At 46.2% G+C, this 23,488-nt stretch overlaps 2 protein-coding genes across 2 annotated transcripts; one reads left to right on the top strand and one right to left on the bottom strand.

Moving 5' to 3' along the window:
• The first annotated feature begins 81 nt into the window (after positions 1 to 81).
• hspd1 (heat shock 60 protein 1) lies at positions 82 to 6,110 on the top strand. Its single transcript, XM_080019753.1, has 11 exons — positions 82 to 163; positions 1,257 to 1,432; positions 1,818 to 2,153; positions 2,269 to 2,364; positions 2,475 to 2,568; positions 2,657 to 2,825; positions 3,109 to 3,208; positions 3,309 to 3,554; positions 3,908 to 4,082; positions 4,196 to 4,374; positions 4,554 to 6,110. The coding sequence occupies exons 2-11, from the start codon at positions 1,259 to 1,261 to the stop codon at positions 4,713 to 4,715; spliced, it is 1,731 nt and encodes a 576-aa protein (XP_079875879.1). The 5' UTR covers positions 82 to 163; positions 1,257 to 1,258; the 3' UTR covers positions 4,716 to 6,110.
• An 11,407-nt stretch (positions 6,111 to 17,517) lies between these two features.
• On the bottom strand, positions 17,518 to 22,832 carry coq10b (coenzyme Q10B). The gene is made up of 5 exons (XM_080019756.1): positions 22,700 to 22,832; positions 21,054 to 21,215; positions 20,206 to 20,398; positions 19,967 to 20,068; positions 17,518 to 19,731 (listed from the first exon to the last, which is right to left on the bottom strand). Exons 1-5 carry the CDS (start codon positions 22,795 to 22,797, stop codon positions 19,564 to 19,566), a joined length of 723 nt encoding a protein of 240 aa, XP_079875882.1. The 5' UTR covers positions 22,798 to 22,832; the 3' UTR covers positions 17,518 to 19,563.
• Between the last annotated feature and the right edge of the window lie 656 nt (positions 22,833 to 23,488).

Below are 23,488 nucleotides of genomic sequence, written 5' to 3'. Positions count from 1 at the left end.
GGTTTATACGCGTTGTGTTGTTTTTCATACACGGTCCGGGGCTCCCTGTTAAATTACCCGGATGTGACGGGCCATGTGCGGCACTCGCTCTCCAGCTCGGTCGCACCGCTGCCCGCTCCTCCGCACGTTACAACATTCCGTCTCGGCAGGTTCAACTCCCCAAGTAAGTGAAGACATTTCATTGATATTTCGCTATTTTGATATTGCCCCCCTCCCCCATCTCCATTTAGTGGCGTTTTGCGCAGACGGGGAATTTCACAGCGTTCTTCATGCTGGGTGGCTGCTAGCTGTCTGCGGTGGTGGCGGCGGCGGCTAGCTAGCTAGCTAGCTATCTGGTCGCTCAGCAAGGACACATGGAGGAAACCGTCGCCGAGTTGTTGCGTCGCGGGGGCAGCGCCACTCAACACCCCGGGGGGGGGGGGCTCTGCTTCACCACAGCGTGTCTGATAAAGGAGGCCTTTGGGGTTTTACAATGGATGACCCCGTGTCCAGTGATGTGTCTCTCGGCGGGGGGGTGGTTGAGTACTATCGCAGCGTACCTTCTGCCGTGCGGAATGGGCATTTCAACACTTCGCGGCGAACAAATCAAATGTCCGTTTGAATGGTGAACCGGGGGTTGATGGCCGACGGCCCCGCTTACCCGTGGACGTGGAGCCGCCGGATCCCTCCTCCATTTTCGTATTTGACCTTGTGAGGCGTGACCCGAGGAACACACGTGGTGTCCGGTAATTTAGTTAGTGATCAGTGACAAGAGTTAAACATCAAACCACGGGTATCTAATGAATGAAAAATAACTCGGACCAGCAAAGCGAAGTGAAATGTGGAAGTTTGGCGGATCTTGAATGTACGTACATGATGTTCAATGGATACGTCGCTGGCTCGCTTAGTCCTCGATTTCACAGCCTCATTCTCAGACATGAGAATTGACTACGTTTCTATGAAGATATATAAATCCATAAACAAATAAATTAAAAAAAATAATAATAATAATAATAATAAAGCCGATCAACTTTCGGTGTAGCTGATGAGTACTTTAAAACCAGGGATGGACACTGAACATCTGCATTGCATGAGTGTTGCACCGTGGAAGTCCATTCATTCCCTGGTCCTTGAAGGCTTTTTTAAAGTGGGTTCTATTTATAACCACTAGGGGCGCTGTTAAGCAGATTGTGCACTATAATGATTCTTCCTTCTTCAATGGTAAGAGGTTTGACCTGATCTGTGTCTAATGAGATGGTTGTTCTTTCTTTCCTTAGAGATGTTCCGTTTACCGACAGTCATGAAGCAGGTGAGGCCGGTGTGCCGGGCTCTGGCGCCCCACCTCACTCGCACCTATGCCAAGGACGTGAAGTTTGGGGCTGATGCCCGTGCGCTCATGCTGCAGGGGGTGGATCTCCTGGCTGATGCTGTAGCTGTGACTATGGGTCCCAAGGTAATTTATGTTATTGTTATATTTGTAATAAAAACTCTGGTGTTTTCCAGCCTTGGTCGAACCATGGATCATTTCAACCTAATGGATGCTCTCTTGATTTTTCTCAAATTCCTCTGCTTTCCTTGCACTACTGTTATAGTAAAGTCCTTTTTCAATTCCTTTTTCTTGTTTCAGCCAAAAATTAAAGTGAAAATGGATTGTTCTTCATTCATCTCATCTTATGTTTGATATACATTTCAAATATTTCAAATTTGTACAGAACTGGTCTTGAAATATAAGTCCAGTGTAAACAATATTCTTGTTGTGGACAGTGTATTAAGCTGGACTGTGTAATATGGGCTTTCCTTGCACTGAACTGTTTCGCCTCCACTTTCTTACATTCCAGGGCCGCACAGTTATCATTGAGCAGAGCTGGGGCAGCCCCAAGGTGACCAAGGACGGTGTGACTGTGGCCAAGAGCATTGACCTCAAGGACAAGTACATGAACATTGGGGCCAAGCTGGTGCAGGACGTGGCCAACAACACCAACGAGGAGGCCGGTGATGGCACCACCTCCGCCACAGTGCTCGCTCGTGCCATCGCCAAGGAGGGCTTTGACGTCATCAGCAAAGGGGCCAACCCCGTGGAAATCCGCCGTGGCACCATGATGGCCGTGGACACGGTCATCAGCGAGCTAAAGAGACTCTCCAAGCCCGTCACAACGCCTGAGGAGATCGCACAGGTATGCTATTTCAAATTAGAAAATGAAAAGACGTTATTCACAGTGTTGCTATGGTGATAATTGGGTCATTCCTCATCATGTGGCAAAATTGCTGTACTCATTCCTTCTCTTTCAGGTTGCTACAATTTCAGCAAATGGCGATGTAGAGATTGGAAACATCATATCTAATGCCATGAAGAAAGTTGGCCGTAAGGGGGTCATCACTGTCAAGGTACCAGGGGCAGTCACACAGACACCCGACTCACTCCACCCATCACTGAATTAATTCTACGTGGCACTAGCATTGTCGGGCTATCTTAATTATAGTGCTTTCTATTTTAGGACGGGAAAACTCTGCACGATGAGTTGGAGATCATTGAGGGTCTGAAGTTTGACCGTGGCTACATCTCCCCCTATTTCATAAACACCGCTAAAGGTAAGCGTGTCTACATTGGCTCCTCTCTGCTGTAGGAAAAATGAATGGAGAAGTCTGTGTTGACGTCTGAAACGCCTCCCATCACCAGGTCAGAAGTGCGAGTTTCAGGATGCCTACCTTCTGCTGAGTGAGAAGAAGATCTCTAGCGTCCAGAGCATTGTGCCCGCCCTAGAGATTGCCAACCAGCACCGCAAGCCACTGGTCATCGTGGCTGAGGATGTGGACGGAGAGGCTCTTAGCACCCTCGTTCTGAACCGGTACATCATGACTGTGGCAGTGTCTCTGCAACTGTTGGTGCACGTTGCTGAACATCCACAAGCTCTTCTTCCCCTTCACGTCACCTGGGGCTCTTAACAGTTAATTATAAATTGACAGACCGGGTTACTTATTAGCATGGCTTTGGATCCATGTTCCTTGCCACCTAAAATGTGGAAGTAGAGCAAACATGAAATACCCTGTATAATTAATTGCAAGGAGGCTTTTGAACAAACACTACATTTCATTTGCATAATAAGTTTGACTGGTAATGTTATTTTGCAGGCTAAAGGTAGGCCTCCAAGTTGTGGCGGTGAAGGCCCCGGGCTTTGGAGACAATAGGAAGAACCAGCTGATGGATATGGCCATTGCCACTGGGGGCACGGTAAGACTTATTTATTAAAAAAAAAAAAACACAGCAACTACTCTACTAGAGAAATAACACGAATATTGATTACATACGCGTTTCCGTGTTCCTCATCCAGGTGTTTGGTGATGACGCGGTGGGTTTGGCCCTCGAAGACATCCAGGCCCACGACTTCGGCAAGGTCGGCGAGGTGCAAGTGACCAAGGACGACAGCATGCTGCTCAAGGGGGGAGGCAGTGCGGAGGCCATAGAAAAGAGGGCGGCAGAGATCGTCGAGCAGCTGGAGAGCACCACCAGTGACTATGAGAAAGAGAAGCTCAACGAGAGGCTCGCCAAGCTCTCCGACGGCGTGGCTGTGCTCAAGGTGAGGGGGGGATTTTTTTATTTTTTTTTCTTCTTCCTAGGGAAGATGGTGGGTTGCTCATTTAATTTCAGCAATTTCTAGTTTCATTAAGTGTACTAAATATGATTTTTAATTATGCAAATTTTCCATCACAAAGGTTGTATTTCTTGGTGTAAAGGGTTATTGCAAATCATGGATTTAAGTGGAATGGGTGCAATGTAGAATCGGAGCCCTGTTAAACAAGTTCTGCATAGATCTTTACTAGCCCTATCTGGATCCTTCAGATAACTTTTATTTTTTGAAATCTATTCTGGTCCTTGGAATCTTTATAGGGAGGGGAGGGGAAAAACACTAACCCAAATCCACCGTTTCAGATTGGAGGAACAAGCGATATTGAGGTAAATGAGAAGAAGGATCGTGTGACGGATGCTCTGAACGCCACGCGGGCTGCCGTGGAGGAGGGCATCGTGCCCGGAGGAGGCTGCGCTCTGCTGCGCTGCATCCCCGCCCTCGACAACATCAAACCCGCCAACGCCGACCAGAAGATAGGTGAGCAATACAGAGAGGCGCACCTGACAGATCGTGCTGCGCTCTGAGAGAACGTGTCTTTTTGACGAGGCTTGGAAGTAGTCTTCACGTCTTGTCGTCTCCTCCTCTGTCAGGTGTGGAAATAATCAGGCGGGCGCTCCGTATCCCAGCCATTACCATCGCTAAGAATGCCGGTCTGGAGGGCTCTCTGGTGGTGGAGAAGATCCTGCAGGGAGGGGCGGAGCTTGGCTACGATGCTCTGCAGGGAGAGTACGTCAACATGGTAGAGAAGGGCATCATTGACCCCACCAAGGTACAGTGACAATGCATGTTGAAACATCCCCCCCCTCTGCCATTTAACAGATATCCTTGTTTTTCCAGCCTGATGAGTTGCTTGAATGCAGTTGTTACCTTCCATGGAAATGTGCCTGAATAAAGAACTGCTGTGGGTTGGGTTGAGCAAAGTATTGAGCTTGGTGTTCTCTCCCGCAGGTGGTGAGGACGGCGCTGCTGGACGCTGCGGGAGTCGCCTCCCTCCTCGCCACCGCCGAAGCGGTGGTCACAGAGATCCCCAAGGAGGAGAAGGAGATGCCAGGCGGAGGAGGCATGGGCGGCATGGGTGGCATGGGAGGTATGGGTGGCATGGGTTTCTAAGCCACTCCCCCCGAAGGGAGCTTAAAGACTCATAGGCTGTGGTGCTAGGGAGGGGGAAGCGCCTTCCAACACCCCTCACCCCTCCCTTCCCCAAAGCTTGCTGAAGCTGACTTTCTATCTAGTTTTGTTGGCACTGCAACATGGTTGGAGCCTATTACACATGTACCCCTCCCCCAGTTTCTGGAAGAGCCAGCCTCGCCCAACCCAGTCTCTCGATGCCCTCCTTCCCTGTCATCCATCATGCTTGTTAAACATGGAGAGGTTGGTGGGAGCCAGTCCCGACCCTGCACCAGGTCCCAGTTTACACCATGACCTCCTTGGACACAAATGGCCCTTTAGTTGGAAACTGCGAAACGAATGGAAAGAAAGAATGCAATGCACATACTAGTGGTGAAGTTATTTCTGTGACTAAATGTATCTGTTTAAATGGGTTTAAAGTCTTACAGAAACTAACATATTATAGATATTAATCTATATTTATATAAAATAGAAGTGTTGATGGAGGAAATAAGCCTAGCTGCGAATGTGTTCTGTCATTTATATTGGTGGTGTTCATGTCTTTTTCTTTTTATATATATCTGTTAGGGGTTTGAGCTGAGCCCATTACATCTGTTTCTTTCTTCCCCCTTTTTTTATAGCTAGAGCTTAAACATTTTATGATTTAGGTGAAAAGTGATTTTTACTCTGAAGTCTTCACACAGATTCTGTGCTCTGTGCCCGTCTCATTATGGGGAGAAATAAAACCGGCACCGGATCCCTTTTGAGGTTCCTTCCTATGTCTAAAATTTCGTATGTGACCACCAAGGTTGGATGACAAGTGCCTTGTTTACAAGAGTATTTATCAACGGGGGCCTGTTTGAAAGAATGGAGAACAGAATGATTTACAGAGCTCTTATGTAGCCATTTTCAAAGTAACAATTTGTTTCTTCATGTTAAGCCAGCTCCCTGTTCCATTTTGCTATCATCTTAAGGGAGGGTGGGGCGGCTCAGTGGGGCACAATTTGGTTAGACATTTTGCATTATCTTGAGGATTGTTTGCCTTGTTCTGGGGAGGCGGGACAGTTGGACGGGGTTGGCTGCTGGAGCTCCAGATAAAAGATGTTTGGACCATTAAAGTCTCGACCACATTCTGTATGTGAAAAGTATTCTCTTTCTGTGGACTATCCACTTTCATCTGAACGTCATTGACTCACTTTGACATCCTCTACTGACTAGGAGCCACCGAGGGCCATACAGGCCATAACAACGCTGCAATTACAAAGGGTTTTTCTTTGCCAGCATATTCTGTTTCAAACAGCTAAAACATTTTTTTTTTTTGTACTATGTAGACATTAAGTGTTGGTGATTGATTTTATTTTTTTTTATTTAATGAAAAATAAATTGTTCTGAAATTAATTTGCAGTCCTGCTTCATTTGAACATAGTAACCATAAATGGTAAAAACAAGACCTAATGACTGTGGGCTTTTTACAGGACCTGATCCGATTTTTACGGTATTTCAGCTCCAGTAAGTTTATCCATTCAAACAGTGGAAATGAGAAGTTATGAAAAATGTCATTTGGGGGATAAATTTGGGGGTCATTTGTGGCAGGGGCTGCGGACTATTACGAAAGCAGCTCCCCCCCCAGCCACGAGTGTGGACGCCTCCCTGGCCAACCAACTGAACTACTTTTATGCGCGGTTCGAGTCTGGCAGCAGCACCGCTAGCTCGCCGGCTAATTGGAGTTACACCGCTGGGGATGAGCGTGCACTCTGTGTCCGTGCACGAGGTCAGGAGGGCTTTGATGCGGGTGAACACCAGGAAAGCTGCGGGTCCAGATGGCATATCTGGGCGAGTACTGAAGATCTGTGCTAACCAGCTACCTCCGGTGTTCACTACAATATTCAATATTCTCCCTGGCTGAATCAGTGGTCCCGTCCTGCTTCAAGAGGTCCACCGTCATTCCTGTCCCGAAGATTGCCTCTCCTGCCTGCCTGAATGACTACCGTCCGGTGGCCCTCACCTCGGTGGTCATGAAGTGTTTCGAGAGGCTGATTAAGGATTACATCTGCGCCTCCCTCCCCCGCACCTTGGACCCGTTGCAGTTCGCGTGCCGGCAAAACAGATCCACGGATGACGCGGTTTCCCAGGTACTGCACACCACGCTCACGCACCTGGATGGCCGGAAGGGGGCCTATGTGAGAATGCTGTTCATCGATTATAGTTCAGCTTTCAACACAATAGTCCCCACCAGACTGGCTGTCAAGCTTAAGGAGCTCGGACTGAATACTCCGCTGTGTGCCTGGATCCTGGACTTCCTCACAGCCCGGCCCCAGGTGGTCAGGGTGGGGAAGCACATGTCAAGCTCCCTCACCCTGAACATTACATTACATTAAGCAGACGCTTTTATCCAAAGCGACTTACAATTGTTCAAACACCGACGGACGCAGCCATCAGGAGCAATTAGGGGTTAAGTGTCTTGCTCAAGGACACTACAGCATGCTAGCAGGAGGAGCCTGGGATCGAACCAGCAACCTTTAGATCACTAGACCACCAGCTCTACCGCCTGAGCTACCATCCCCACAGGTCCCACAGGAACGCAGGATCCCCCCAGGGCTGCGTCGTCAACCCCCTACTGTACTCCCTGTACACACATGACTGTGTGGCCAGGTCCAGCTCCAACACCATCATCAAGTTTGCTGACGACACCGTGGTCGTGGGCCTGATCACCGACTGCGACGAGAAGGCCTACCGCGAGGAGGTGGCTGACCTGTCACTCTGGTGCCAGGACAACAGCCTCCACCTGAACGTCAGCAAAACCAAGGAGCTGATTGTGGACTTTAGGCGTGGATCACAACCGAGGTACGCACGCGCCATTGGTGATTAATGGGACTTCTGTCGATAGGGTGAGCAGCTTCAGATACCTGGGAGTCCACATCACAGAGGACTTAACATGGACTGTACACACAGACACTCTGGTGAGAAAGGCGAGGCAGCGTCTCTACCACCTCAGGCAGCTGAGGAAATTCCGGGTCTCTGTGAGGACCCTCAAGTCCTTCTACTCTGGAGCAGTGGAGAGCATCCTGACAGGCAACATCACCGCCTGGTTTGGGAACTGTACTGCTCATGACAGGCGGGCCCTGCAGAGGGTGGTGCGTTCAGCTGAACGTACCACTGGTACCCTCCCCCCCTTGCAGGAGTTATACACCAGGAGGTGTAGTAGCAGAGCCCGTAGGATCATGAAGGATCCTCATCACCCCAACAACGGACTGTTCCAGCTGCTGCGGTCAGGCAAGCGCCTCCGCAGTCACACAGCGAGAACAGAGAGACTGAGACTGAGACTGAGTTTTTTCCCGCAAGCAATAACAACTGTCAATGCTGACCTCACCAGGGGTCCTCACTGAGCCATGCACTAGGCTCCACTACCTACTGTACTGTATGTAGCATACTGTACCGCATACTGTATCACTGTTCAGGGTTGTTCGTGATGCCGTATTGCTGCGCCGTACTCTTGTATACTGTGCTGTATTATCCCAAACACTACTTCACTTTATTCACATTCACATGCCACTTTAATGCACATATCTGTATATACATAAGCATATTCCCTCTATCTATTCCATTTTATTTCATTTTATTTTTATTGTATTTTATTTTATTCTATATACTTTTATTTTATTCTATAAGTATTCAACTTACTGTATTAGGTTTTAGGAGTCAGTTAGTCGGTCTATTAAAAAGATTTTTTTTTCCTAGGACATATAGTGTGTTATCACCGGGTGCGTTGCATTACATTTCACTGCATATATGCATGAAAGTATGTACATGTATGTGACGAATAAAAAAATCTTGAATCTTGAAATGACACAGTTCTGCTGTGTTGTGGCCACGCAGTTTCTGGCACGAATTCCTCTTAATTGTTTTGTCTTTTGTCCTTCCTCCGGCACGCGCGGTGCTTCCTGTGCGTCGCTCAACAAGGAACGGAGTGAAATAAGGACCCGAGGCCAAACTAAAACAGCGCTGCCCCCGCAGGAGGAGGCCGCGGCCGAGCGCATCTACCGGCGCGTCGACGGAGAGGGCCCCTGGCGGCCCCTAGCGGCCGCTGGGGCCCCGGTGCCGTTGCACCGGGTTGCAGCGTCGATCGTTACGCCACCGTCAGGAGCGCCGACAGGTGTCGTGGCAAAAAGAGGTCGACCAAAACACCAACCATAACGAGTCAATACACACAACTTTTACGGAAGGCCACACGCGTGAATAACGTGTCGATGTAAGGTGTTACACGTCAAACAAACAAACAAACAAAAAAAAAAAAACACGAGTTAACGCGTCAAAAAGTGACGTGTCTCTGTTTGTGGCCAGCGAGGGAGGGTTGAAGCAGAAGGAACTTGGTGATGGCGGAATTTTATTTTGATATTTTGATATTGCAACCGCACCGTCGGGGACTGTACGAGACAAGCGTCGCTGGACGACGAGGAAACAATCCGAGCAGCGTTGACAAGGTGACGTACATCACCAGCTTTATGCTGCAATCACTGTTGTAGTTGTGGTGCTAGCTGTATGGTGTAGTTGTGGTGCTAGCTGTATGGTGTAGTTCAAGTTCAAGAGATTCTTTGTCATGCATATTTGTAGTGAAATGTCATGACACCCGGTGATTACGCACTATAAGCTCTAAAAATACTAAACATACTAAAATGTGATGCTATCTGTGTGTTGTAGTGCCTCGTGGCCAGCAGGTGACGTTGTCTACCCAAGCTCTGCTTTAGATGTGTCCAAACCGACGTCTTTTTAAGCATCCTAGCTGAATAGGATGTGATGATGATCTTTGTCATTACCTAACGATAGCCTGTTGTTTTTTTTGTTTTTTTTTGCTGTGTTTATTTCATTTATTCATTATTTGGTTATTGTTTATTTCCATAACCTAGGATGCAAACAATGGAAGCAAGTCTCCCGTGGGCGAGAGGAAGGCTTTGTTGAAGTTATCCGAGTGAACTGACCAGCTGTCGGGTCTGATCAGTGAACCTCGTCAGGAGATTGAGGAAGCTCAACGACAGCCCCGTGAGTTCCCTCAATGTGACCAGAAGATGAAGCCGAATCATTTATTAATACGATTATATTTATAAAGCATACACTGATGCAGAGATGGGCAAAAATACATAACTCTATTTTCATACAAGATTGTGGAAGATCTGTGTGTGTGTCTGTTTACGATCCACAGAGCAATGGAGTGAGAAGCAGTGTCCGTATGGAAAAGGAAGGGCTGATCCGGGGTCTGGACTTTCTAGACAGATCTGGTGCCAATGTGGCTTTCCTGGTGACGGACCAACGCACCCAGGTTAAGAAGTTTATCCGGGAACACAAACCAGACATTGGCCACTTTTATCATGTGCGGCATTTATGTAAAGGTTAGGATCATTTGGAAATGTTGTTTATTGATTATTTATTTGATTTCAAACTGTTGGCAGCGCTCGCCTAAAAGGTAGATGCCATTTCTGAAGTGAAGGACAGCAAGAAGGTCAACATGTGGACGAAGAGCATCAAAGATCATCTCTACTGGTCAGCGTCCTGTTCATTCACCGTAGTGGAAACAGTGGAGAGGTGGGCGTGTACTCTCGACCACATCCAGAATGTGCATGTCTATGAAAATCCAAATCTCCCCCAAGTGACTCCGACCCCCCCCTTCCGCTGATAAAAGCTAGTGGTTGAAGGCTGGTAACCCACTATTCAATATCAATTATGTCATTTAATTACAATCCTGTGATATACCCTCAGCTGCCATGCGCTCATTATCTTTTATGAATTTGTTATTCTCGTTCCCCCTCTCGCAACAAAGGCCACCTGCGAGCTGGAGAAGGTGCAAAGGAACAAGCGTGTTCTTGGTGATTTGAAAAAGCTGAGCCCTCTCTACCAAACATCTGCCGTGGAGGGGTTCCACAGTGAGATTCTGCGGTTCGCGCAAAAAAAAAAAAAATTGTAAGTTTAAGTAACTTGCAGTTTAAACATTAGTAGTAAGTAAACATTTTATTTGGGAATATACCAGTTTTATATATTACTTGTGTATCTGCTGCTGCCCATTTATTTGCTGGTGCCAGTATCTCAAACTTCCAGGCACTGGTGCCACCAATGTAAAATTTTAGCTTCCAGCCCTTAACTTTTTAGAAAAGAATCCCACACAAATCCATCTCATTTCAAGCTTTACCCAGCGGCATCGCATTTCAACCAAAAATTCCATGCGTGCCCAAGCGAGGACTGCAGCTTGTTGGTGAAGACCAAATATACCACTGGTTAGTTCATTAGCTTAGCTATTATATTTGGTTTAGTAACTATTGTGCATAATCTCCGGGGGCGTTGCTAAGACATTTCACTGCATATATGTATGAATGTCTGTATATGTATGTGACAAATAAACGTCTTGAATCTTGAATTCTCAATTGTCTGATGCAAGTTGTCATCTCTATGCTAATATACGCATTATTCCAATGCTGTTCCCCTGTGTATTTCACAAAGTGAGCAGTGCAGTTTATTGTCACAAAAGCAAACACGACACAGATGCATCGATTTCTGTTGAGGAAAAATGCCTGGAGGTGTGTAGCAGTGGTCATGACGTCGGCTTAATCTCTCTCTTCATTGTTCCTGTTTTATTTTCTTTTTCTAGGTAGTCCAGATTTGATGCTGGTGTTTTTCCCCATGTACAGTTTCCAGTGTCTTTTTCATCATCATATCTGCTGCCTCAGCCCATCCCTGAACTAGAGCCCCATCAGCCTCTATTTCAAAAAAGTAAGTTGTGACACACATACAAACATGTCATTACTTACTACTTACAAAAAAAATTGACAGCTGTCCAAGACTTCTATGAAATTTCTTAGAACTGTATTGAATGCATGTATAATTGTGTCCATAACACCTCAAATCAAATGTGAGGTTTAAAGCCTGTTTACTCCCATGATGACGGCGGGGCACAACACAAGGAGGCATGACAACCCGTTGTGCTTCCCCAGGTTTCAGAAGGTTAACAAAAGATCTGAAGGCCAGGTAGTGAGCATGCTTATAATGACAAAATAACCAACAAAAAAAGTCATGTGATCATTTTATATTTATCCAGGTTTGTTTATGGTAGGTGGTCTTCTGTATGATAATCTCAATAAATTCCGCCACGTGGAGCTGTCTTTGTTAAATAAATATAAATATCTGGTGTCTTTGAGGAAGAAGAAACTGTGTGTGTGTGTGTGTGTGTGTGTGTGTGTTGCATTAAACAAAAACAGCCTAAGAGTCTTACTTTTCACCTCCATTTTGGGTAATCTCTGGCAGAACGGGACGCCAGAAGATGACAGTTTGATTCACCAACCATCATTTTGGCTGTATGGATGGGACCAGCACATGGACAGCGTTTCCAGTAAGTTTCCACGAACTGACAGCTAAGTTTTAAGTGACTAGTCATCCAGCGATTTCTTGTGCCATTGATATCAACCCACTGTGTTCTGCTTATCACTCTCTCTCCAGCCAGGGGGAGACCGGTCGTGATCCTTTCCACATGTGGAGGGTACTGGGACGACACAGCTGGATCGGGCCTGATGTGGACCACTTCCCTGGAGGCGTGGACCTGCGGCGCTCTGCACCAGCAATTACACTCTCATACTGTCTAGCTTTAACATTACATAGAGAAATACAATACTATTTTAGTAACGCTTATTATTTTATCAATGTTGCCTACTCAGTAGGATTCCTCCTCCTGTGGCCCCTTCTCAAGTATCTTGCTTTTAGTTGGTGATAGTCCAAGCTAAATTTAAACCCAATGATTAAAAATGTTCGTACATCCATGGTCCAAAATCTCTCCATAACATTGTTGAGTAGAGCGCTACACCGCCTGTCATAATTGACCTCATCTGTAACATCTCAATGAGTCCCAGGAAACAGTGAACAATACAATCTATTTTTAAAAAATTGAATTTTATTTTCCTCTGAAGAAATATTATAATGCATATGTATCCCCCTTCTAACTACATACCAAAACATTACAGGATCATCAATTGGTGGAAGAAACATGTGAATGTGCATAGGACTGCTGACATTACAAGCAGACACAGATTTGGAAATGATTGTTTTTGATATGGAAAGGGATAAACCGCATCATCATGATGAAGTTAAACTAAAAGCACTTGATGTGAGCCAGAACTTCATACTTTGGCTTCTGGCTACAGTGGTCGGGAACAGCAACAGCCAAAAAGCCATTCTACTAGTTCTACGCTGGATAGAAAAAGATAAAGCAATTGCACTAACAAGTATTAAATACATACAGTCAGGTATAAGACAAGACACCTTGACATAGCTCAAACAATATTCACAATTAAGAGGCAGGAATATAAATAAAACAAAAATGTGGATGACTGCACATATTTGTGTGGATAGATTGAGCTGTCTGATAAATACGTAAAAGTGAAAAATAGTATGGTAACAAGTATTACATATATAGTCAGATACAAGGTAAGACATTGTACTTGACATAGTTCAAACATGATTCAGAATTAAGGAACAGAAATAAATGTTGTAGTAAAATATAGCAAGGCTGGGGTTAAAAGTGTACTCCGAGTCACAATAAACAGAAATGAAAAAGAATTGGCAGGAAGAATGGGATAGAGGAAATAGGGAAACTAATAACTGTTCCTCAGACTTCCTTTCCATCAGCCCTATAAGACAAGAATGGAACAACCCAGCTGTGTTGGGTTGTTCCAGTTTTTAACATGTTAACGTATCGGGTTTTTTTTAAGCTGTTAACGACATCGGTGACATCACATGTCAAAAAACGACGTGTTAACGCATCAAAAAGTGACACATAAACGTCTTATTATTTCCACCATGTTTTTTGCGCTCATGGCCTTCCATAAAACTTCCACTGTCCTTGGTAATAGCAAAGGGATGTCTGTGTGAAACTATAACGTTTCTAGTAACCGAATTATCGGATGGGTTATATATAAAATAAAGAAATTATATATTTTGCAATTATCCTTATGACTCTATTATTTCAGATTATGATCAATCCAGTCCTTTTTAGCCGTTTAGTATCTTTGAAGTGGCAAGGGGCTGCAACCCATAAAAGGCAGTTTTCCACTTTTAAAAAAGTGATTGCAGCTCCAACCTTTTGACTGAAAGGTTGTTTCTGCCTAAAAATGACTTGATATAAATTTTAAAGACAAGACCTTGTGAATGAATATTTTCAGCCATCAAACCAACTTCCCCATAACCAAGATAATAAAACTTAATGGACAGCCCAGAGGCGGACATGATGGCGGTTGACAGCCCAGTGGCGGCCATGGTGATGGTAGATGACCCAGAGGTGGCCATGGTGATGGTAGATGGTCCATAGGTGGACATAGTTGTGGAGGGCCCAGAGGCAGACATGGTGGTGGACGGCCCAGATGTTGACATGGTGGTCGTGGACAGCTTAGAGGTGGACATGGTGGTGGTGGACGGCCCAGAGGAGGACGTGGTGGTGGTGGATGACATCCCAGAGACGGACATGGTGGTGGACGGCCCAGAGGAGGACGTGGTGGTGGTGGATGACGTCCCAGAGACGGACATGGTGGTGGACAGCCCAGAGGAGGATGTGGTGGTGGAAGGCCCAGAGGCAGACATGATGGTGGTGGACAGTGTTGGAGAATTCTCACTGTGTGGTCGGTGAGGTTAATCTGCCCACTATAGGAAAGCTTCAAAACAGTGATTTGATCGGTCTAACCAGAGGTTTCCATGGTGATGGTGGTGGTAGATGGCCTATAGGTGGACATGGTGGTGGTGGACAGCCCAGAGGCAGACATGGTGTTGGTGGACAGCCCAGAGGTGGACCATCATTCACCATTTTGTGTTTTCCTCTTTTGTAAAATTCCGATTGGCTGTGACATTTGCCCATGGCGGTACCACAGGAGCTGCACCAAGAGGTCCCACACGAGCAGAAAGAAAAAATGTATTTGCAAAGCACGCTGGTGAAATCTCTACCACCCCACTACTGCTGTGTGCATTTAGATACACTGGTAAATTGTATATGGTTGTTGTGGCAGTTTCGCCACCACACGCCAGAGCCCTCTGGCACAGAGACATAGACGACGGGGGTTGTTAACACCAGTTTAATGTAGAGAGTGGGCTAGCTGGAATTAGCCCAGGAGCAGATTGAACATGTCCTGACACGGGCTGCTCTCCTTAGTGTGTGTGGGAACGGGGCTTTAACCTGTTGTTGGTTAAACCAACCAACGAGCAACAGGTATGCAGCCACCCTGATCCCAATCACCTAGATCCAGGTCAGGTGTGGTTGCTCACCACACCATCCCCACACCACATACCCCCAACAGGAAACTGAGGCCAGGGAGACTACCTGGCCGAAGCCTACTCCCCACCAAGCAGAGAACAGAAAAAAACAATACAAACTCTGACATAGGGTTCCTATACCTAAAATGCTAAAAACACCGGACTCTGAAACAGGGTTACCATACCTGAAGCAACAAATGTCCAAGGAGTTGCACTGTGTCTTTGTGGATTTAACGAAAGCATATGATAGCGTGCCGAGAGAGGAAGTGTGGTATTGCATGAGGAAGTCGTGGGTGGCAGAGAAGTACATAAGAGTGGTACAGGATATGTATGAGGGCGGTCAGACAGTCAGTGAGGTGTGCAGTAGGCGTGGCGAAGGCAGTCAACGTGGCGGTGGGATTGCATCAAGGATCAGCTCTGAGCCCTTTCTTGTTTGCAATGGTGATGGACAGGTTAACAGATTAAATCAGGCAGGAGTCTCTATGGACTATGATGTTCGCGGATGACATTGTGATCCGTAGCGAGAGTAGGGAACAGGTTGAGGAGAGCCTGGAGAATTGGAGGCATGCATTAGAGAGAAGAGGAATGAAAGTCAGCAGGAGTAAGACAGAATACATGTGCCTTAATGGGAAGGAGGGCGGCGAAAAGCTGAGAATGCAAGGAGTGGAGGTGGAGAAGGCGGATGAGTTCAAGCACTTGCGGTCGACCATCCAAAACAGCGGAGAGTGTTGGAGAGAGGTGAAGAAGAGAGTACAGGCAGGGTGGAGTGGGTGGAGAAGAGTGTCCAGAGTGATCTGTGACAGAAGGGTCCCAGCAAGAATGAAGGGGAAGGTCTACAGGACGGTAGTGAGACCAGCCATGTTGTACGGTTTAGAGGCGGTAGCACTGACAAAAAGGCAGGTGGTTGAACTGGAGGTGGCAGAGTTGAGGATGTTTAGATTTTCATTGGGAGCGACAAGGATGGACAGGATTAAGAATGAGTACATTAGAGGGACAGCTCAGGTTGGACAGTTTGGTGAAAAAGTGAGAGAGGCCAGATTGAGATGATTTGGACACGTGTGTAGGAGAGATGAGAGTTACACTGGGAGAAGGATGCTGAGGATGGAGCTGCTGGCGGGAGGAAAAGAGGAAGGCCAAAGAGAAGGTTTATGGATGGGGTAAGGGAGGACATGCAGGACATATTTTATGGGTTGAAGGCCTATTGCTGCTTCAAAGATATTTAAACGGTTAAAAAGGACTGGCTTGGTTATAATCTGAAACAATAGTCATAAGGATTATTGCAAAAGAGACCATTTCTCCATTTTATATATAACCCATCCGTAAATCGTGTTAGTTATAGTGTAATTTCCTAATATGGGCCGAAACAAGGATATTAGACAAAGACATCCCTTTGCTATTACCACGGACATAAAGTTCTGTGTATTTGATTTGCATTTGTATATGAACGTTTGATCCAGATAAAAGCAGCCGTATATAAACTTGGTGATACAGCTTGAACAGGCTGCGTGCGCTCCCACGGACGGAAATGAGTTGTTGGTGCCACACCTGTCTGGGGATCCTTAACTTATGTCGTCGTTTGAAGAATGTATTTCATACTCTGCCAAGAAAACAAACCCTGTTGTACCCACCATCCTTGGGCGGCCTCGACGCGGAGTGATACTATTCAAGTAGTCAGTTTTTGGAATCTCTCATCCAATCACAATGCGTGGTCAGAAGTACATTACGTATAATGTCTATCAGAACCTTGGCGCTGTCTCGTGGATAACTGTAATCACTACATTTGTATCCATGAAGCATGACATTCTGTTTAACTTTCATCAACGTGAGAACACTAAGGAATAACCTATTACCTATTCATTTTGAGCCTCAGACAATTAAATAACTTGTGTTTTCAATTTCAAATTGATATTACCATTTTGTGGAAGAAATGCACTATTTTGACCTGTCCCTTAATTAACAATTAATTAAAATCACCATGTAGGGCTACTTTTTCGCATGGTCAATTTTGTTTGCACTAACATTTAAATGAGAAGACAGCGAAATTAATTGTGTTTAACCTATTGCGTCACTTGCGTTCTTAGTTTTAAAAGTTCTAAGTTCCAACCTTCACCCCAAAAGCCTAAAAATTATCTGTTGGAAAATCCATCATGCTGTCTTGGTCTTGATTGTGCACTAACCGTAAAGTATAATTTGATCAACTATAGTCTAATTTTCTAAATCATTTGAGCACATTATTTTTTCCAAACGCTTACCTCAGCTGTGTTGTACCCCAATAAGGCCGCAGAAAATCAGTTACTTTTCCCTTCTTTAGGGAATTCTTAGAATCAAGTCGTAGCGGTACAGGGAATATCGAACCTTGACCTTTGCCGATTGTGGCATTTTGATGGCCTGTAAGAGTAGCCATAACTCAATGTGGCGGTCGATCTATTCTTACCACTCACATGATGACCCCATTTATGGTCTGCCACCAGGACCACAGACCATGTGCCACATGTTTCACATGTTTCACACAAAGAAGGGACCAGACCAGACCTTTTCCTATAAAAAATAGTTTATAAATCATGCAGTCATCAAGCCATTGTACACAATTTAGTTATATTCCTCCAAAAAGAAAAAAAAAATCACCACACCCCATGGAACAAACATACATACATACATATCTTCATAAACCAGCATATAAATCTCTCTCGCCTTGTCTTGACATCAGTATTTACATTACCCTTCGAACTTCTTACCAATAAATATGTTTTAATGAGTATAATGTTCAAAAATAAAAGATAAATACGCTGCCACTAGGTCAAGAGGCACTCGAAGAACACTGTGGGTCAGAAGGTTGGAATTGACCGACAGGACAGGTCCGAGTGAGCGACCCAAGCCGCTCCCTAGCCAGTTTGGGCCCGTATAGACAGTAGTTATTTACTTTGCTGCATTTAAAAAAAGCCAAAATTCACACTACCGAGATTGCACACGTTCAAAATAAAAACACAGATGGCTAAATAATTTTGACAACTCTGATGTCGAGCATTGCTCACATTCAGAATGACCCAAGAACATAGCGGTATGAAACATGAAGCAAGAAAAGCAGAAAGGTTTCCCTCCTGACATGGTTTTTTCAAAACTGAGCACCTTTCAAATAGGTGTGTGTGTGTGTGTGTGTGTGTGTGTGTATGTGTGTGTGTGTGTGTGTTTGTATGTGTGTGTGTATGTGTGTACACGTAATACTCACAATCACATTCTGCCACTAAGATTCCAGCACACAGACCGACCATCTTTAACATCTCATTTCCCTTTTCCATATGGTACGTCATGGATATTGTATTATTCAAGATTCAAGATTCAAGAAGTTGTCACATACGGTCGTATACATATAAACATACATACGGTCATACATATATGCAGTGAATTGTCATGACACCCGGTGATTATCGAGAGATCCTTTGACTTTGAATGGACTGAGTCAACACACAAAAACACAGTGATTATAAAACTATATTTGTATTGGGCATTAAGGTTCCTCCATCTCCTCGTTTCCCTGCTCTTATTGTACCCTTGCTCCGACCTTTGACTTTCCTATTCGCAAGGACATCAACACTGGCAGAAACTTGGCCCTGAGGCTTAACGCCTGGCTAAAGGGCCTGAGTCAGTGTCCTGTCAGCACCCGCTTTAGTAAATCTAAATACTAGCTTAAGGCCTCTTATCAATAGGCGACTCCCAGCCCGCAGCTGTGAACTACCTACTGATAGGTCAGCCTTTTCAAACAGATCCAGCCACAGGCTGTAATTGAAAATCCTATTTGCTCGGTAGTTTCAGTGAATTAAAAAAAAAAGGCTCTGCAGGGTGGAGTAACAGCACAGGTCTCATTGCACCATCTTCCGTCGTTTCCCTCCATGTTTCCTCTCTCTGGCATGATTGACAAAGTGTGAGTATGCATATGTGTGTATGTGTATTAGGGGTGGGGGGGGGGAAATCGATACAGCATGGTATCGCGATATTCTGCGTGGCGATATTGTATCAATACACGGACGCCAAGTATCAATATTGTATTATATAAATTGCAAATACCAATTACAGTTTTTGGTACTAGAATAATAAAAACAATTCAATTCAATCAATACAACTGCTTGCTTTTGGTTACGGTTTGTGTTTCCAATGGAAACATTGCAGAGCGGCGGAGCTGGAGCGAGTATCATTTGCATTAACAGATATCCACTGTTTGTTTGTTGACGTATCAAACTTGTACTACTATTGGAAAAAAATAATTGGTTTTATTTCAGTTTTCACAACAAGACCGGTGAAAATATGTGGAAAAAGGGAAAACACTGTTCAGCCTGTCTCATACGAAGTGAGGAAAAGATGCGTTTTAAACTTTTGTACTGCAGTCAGGTTAGGAAGAAATTAATAATATATCGCAATATATTGTGTCTTGCAAAACATAGAAAATCGCGATATTATCCTATCGGGATCCAAGTACCGTGATAGTATGGTATCGTGAGATCCCCGGCGATTCCCACCCCTAGTGTGTATGTATATGCGTGTGTGTGTGTGTGTGTGTGTATGCGCCTTTCTCTAGGCAAAGACGCTATGTGTGGTGAACCTCATGGAACATGAGCTCTCGCGGGATGCGCGTCTCTGTGCCGTACAGCTTGCAGGCGCGGCGTTCGAACGCCGACACCATCTGCTTGACCACCTCGTCGAAGAAGACGTGAGCCAACTGCGAGTGGAGGAGGGAGCGGAACTCAAAAGATATCTGGAGAGGAGAACAGAGGGTCAAGTGGGTGCCATGTACCTCTGGTGGATGTGGGTGGGTGTGTGTGGTGGGGAGGCGCACACACACACACACACACACACACACACACACACACACACACACACACACACACACACACACACACACACACACACACACACACACACACACACACACACACACACACACACACACTCCCTCAATCTGCCCTTGGGCACACCGACCCACTACTCACAGCAAAGTCTGCGGTGCAGGTGCGGGGGTAGCCGGGGAGGCCTGGGCTGAAGCGCCACACCGTCTCCAGGTGGTTGAACAGTTTTCCGTCTGAACAGGCAGCCTGCCAAGCGGGATGAAGGCGTGTTATCATGTTGTTCGAGGCAACACACAACGCAGGGCCTCAAGCTTGTATAAATCCAGCTCCATTCTTCAACGTCAGCTTCAGCTGCCATTGGCTTTCAAGGAGCCGTGCCTCACCTTTACCAGGTGCGGACGTACGCAGGTAACCAGTGAGGTGTAGTTCTCCACCACGGGGGGGAAGCCCACACACAGCTTGGCCTTGCAGAAGCCGGAGCGCTTGAACACCACGTCCGACTTCTTGCACCAAGGAACAAAGAGGCGGTAGTTCTCCACACCGGCCACCACATCGTACATCTCCTGCATGGAATAGCTGCAAGTGGGAAAGGACGGAGAGTAAATCCAAATGTGACCGGGCAATGCATCCCAGCAATGTCGCACGTGATAGACGGCTCATGACTCCTTGATGTCAAAATCAGGTCGGTGTGGAGAAGATAAGAGAGACAGGGGAAGAGAGTGAATGAGAGAGATAGGGGAAAAAAGAAAGGCGTCAGCAAGCTAAAGAAGTTAATTCAAGGTAATCCCCAGACACACACACACACACACACACACACACACACACACACACACACACACACACACACACACACACACACACACACACACACACACACACACACACACACACACACACACACACACACACCCTTGAGTTGTATAACTGTATGGCTCCTGCTTTGGGAAAAAAGCTGGTGCTGCCTTGGTCTATTTATACAGCCTGGTTTAGAGATTATGACCTTTCCTCAGTACATGCAGGAACACTCAGTACGTCACGCATACATAAAGAGCACATACAGTGTACTGAACGTCACGCTGTACAACTCTGGATTCCCCATTCTTTGAGGAACAAATTGCATGTGGGACCATGTGAATGGATTTCTCAAATAACCAATTAATCTAATTGATTGTCCTTTTACGGCGCGATACGCAAATACAAGTACAAAACAAGATCAAATCTTGTGCCTCACCCGATAATGCGTCTCTCAGAGTACTCCTTCCTCTTGGAGAAGGAGTCTGCTAGGTTGAAGAAGCTGCGGGCCGGCACCACCATGGCACGCCTCGGCAACGTGGCACACAGCAGCAGCGGCGGCGGCGCGCGCGTCATCAGGATCCCACATGATGACAGGTATCTGATCACAAAACAAACAAGCAAGCAAGAGGGTCGGGGTCAGAGGAAGTAAATGATTTGCTAAAAAAGAAACAACCGTAATAACCTTAATAAATATTACAAAAAAATGCTCTGAGGAAAGATAACCGCGGCTCATGGATGCAAATAAGATACCTGTTCATCTGAACAACGCAAAAAAAAAAAAAAGAAAAGAGCCTCCGGGCCTGGGGCCGAGCGGATTCTAAATGGAATCAGTCATTCAACACATACCACCAATTTGTAATTTAACCCTAGCGGCTCAGGGACACGCAGACCATGACTAGACACGCCAGAAAAGTGTAATATAAGCAGCTCAAGGGCACCGCTGACCTGGGCACGGCTCAAGTCAGAGTCGTGTACTAAAATGCTCTGAGTGCTTGCTCAATTCCACGACATTCGCCTCACTCACATTTCTGCGCGTGAACTGGCCTCGGGGACTAATGGCTGCAGAAAAGTTAATAATTAGTAACAATAATTATTAATTTCCGATCATGGCACCGCAAGGTAGCGGGAGAGGGATTCCTGAGGAGAATGTGTCCGAATGACAAATAAACCTCTTGAACTCTTGAATCAAAATGAGTCCCCAAGGGAAACAGTCACCAGAACCAGCAACATTATCAGTCATTTTGCAGGCGCAAAACCAGTTTCCTGCTTGGTCAAACACACCCCATTTTAGATCACCTTTTCGGTGTGACTAAGCGTCTGACGTTGTGTGACAACATCAGTTTCTTCTTCAGCTGATACCCAAGGGGCCCTGCTCTGCACCGCCTGGTGATGTGGTTCTTGGTTCTACACTCGCTTTATGAACTGTAAAGCGGCGCGGCATTAAAGCAACACACTTCAACAAGCCAAGACTGTGCATCTGCACAGGAAGGAATTAAGGCTTTTAAATAATTTGCCATCTTCCAGGTTGCGCTGGACGCTCACTTGGATTTCAGTTGAATCTCCCAGTCAGAGAGTGACATCACACCACCGGGGAGGTTTTGGAGAAGGAGTTCAGTGACCATTACGTCATGCTGTACCTTTCAAAGAAACGTGGGAAATGAAATTGACTTATTTCGAAACTTTAGACCGGTGGTATTTTCTCACTACTAGGCTTGAACAGTTGGCGGGAAAAAAACCCAACATACTTTATAAAAAAAAAAATCTTTAATTTAAATAACCCCAAAGATAGTGACAGGCGATAGTGTGAATTACAGCTCAGTTACATAGTAGTGCACAGTCAGCGGGCATGGTTCTTACAACAGCATATCCCCAGTGGCATCGTGTGTTTAGTGTTATCAGCGACATCACTTCTTCGGTTGGGGTTCATTTTAAACTTTAAACTTGTGTCCAACGTTCAACGTGATGTTATGTTTTCACCCGCGCCACTGGAGAAAACCGGCAGTTCGCAGCTACCGAAGCCGCTTTGACGCCCGTATAGTGTTATTGGCGAGCGGCCGGCGTGACAACAGAACAGGGTCTAACCTCACATTGCTCCTGGACTGCGGCTCCCGGCCCGCCGTGGACGGTAACTGTTTGAAACACTCGGCTGCCTTCCGGAGGCTCCTGCTCCCTCTCGCCATCTTCCCGTCTCTGCCGTCTCCCCGGCCCTGCCCCAGCGCCGGGGCCACTTGTCGGGCGGCGCCCCGGCCCCGCCCCCCCTCCCCACCGCCGGCAGGCGATTGGCTGGCGTGCGTCCTGCGCGCTTTACTATTGGCCAGGCGAGTCGTCCGTCACGCGTGACGTCGGCATGACGTCCGCGTTGTCACGAGGGCGCCGGATCGAGTGGCGCCGCGGCGACCTGTGGAACCTTGCCTTCAAGTTCAACCTCAAGTGCAGCGCTGTTCCGAATGAGAACGAGCCCTTCCTCCTCCTTTTTTTTTTTTAAATCACTGACATTACAAATTTTTTTTACATGAAATCAAGTCGCCCGGTCATTACTTTTGATCGATACAACTTCCATACGAACCGTCCTCGTCACCGCGTCTCCGTGGAGACACTCGCTTCACGCCGCCCATCTACTGGACAAAGAGCGAATAACTAACTCGCCCTCTTGCAAACCACCCTTCCAACAGTTATTATTGTGGTTGTGCAATGAGATTTCAGAAGAAATTGAATCATCCGTGTGTGGGGATAAATGCGAAACAACGACCAAGGGACAAATGCATCACAGGAGGGGTTGGGGGGGTGGTGTGCACAATCAATATTTCATATTTATTTGCAGGTTTGTATTCATAGTCCTACCTTGCGGCGGTCCAATTGGATCTTGCCCCC

Source organism: Zeus faber, assembly GCF_960531495.2.
Source record: "Zeus faber genome assembly, chromosome: 18".
Lineage (NCBI taxonomy): Eukaryota > Metazoa > Chordata > Actinopteri > Zeiformes > Zeidae > Zeus > Zeus faber.
Note: the sequence above shows the minus strand (reverse complement) of the source record. Positions and strands in the feature narration are given on the sequence as shown.

Bases quoted from the DNA above. Each gene is read 5' to 3' on its own strand.
- hspd1 (XM_080019753.1), top strand. From the start codon at position 1,259: ATGTTCCGTTTACCGACAGTCATGAAGCAGGTGAGGCCGGTGTGCCGG. The intron at 1,433-1,817 runs GTAATTTATGTT...CTTACATTCCAG, and splicing joins CTGTGACTATGGGTCCCAAG to GGCCGCACAGTTATCATTGA. The intron at 2,826-3,108 runs GTACATCATGAC...GTTATTTTGCAG, and splicing joins AGCACCCTCGTTCTGAACCG to GCTAAAGGTAGGCCTCCAAG.
- coq10b (XM_080019756.1), bottom strand. From the start codon at position 22,797: ATGGCGAGAGGGAGCAGGAGCCTCCGGAAGGCAGCCGAGTGTTTCAAA. The intron at 20,069-20,205 runs GTGAGGCACGGC...CCCGCTTGGCAG, and splicing joins TACGTCCGCACCTGGTAAAG to GCTGCCTGTTCAGACGGAAA. The intron at 19,732-19,966 runs GTGAGTAGTGGG...TCTCCTCTCCAG, and splicing joins CCTGCACCGCAGACTTTGCT to ATATCTTTTGAGTTCCGCTC.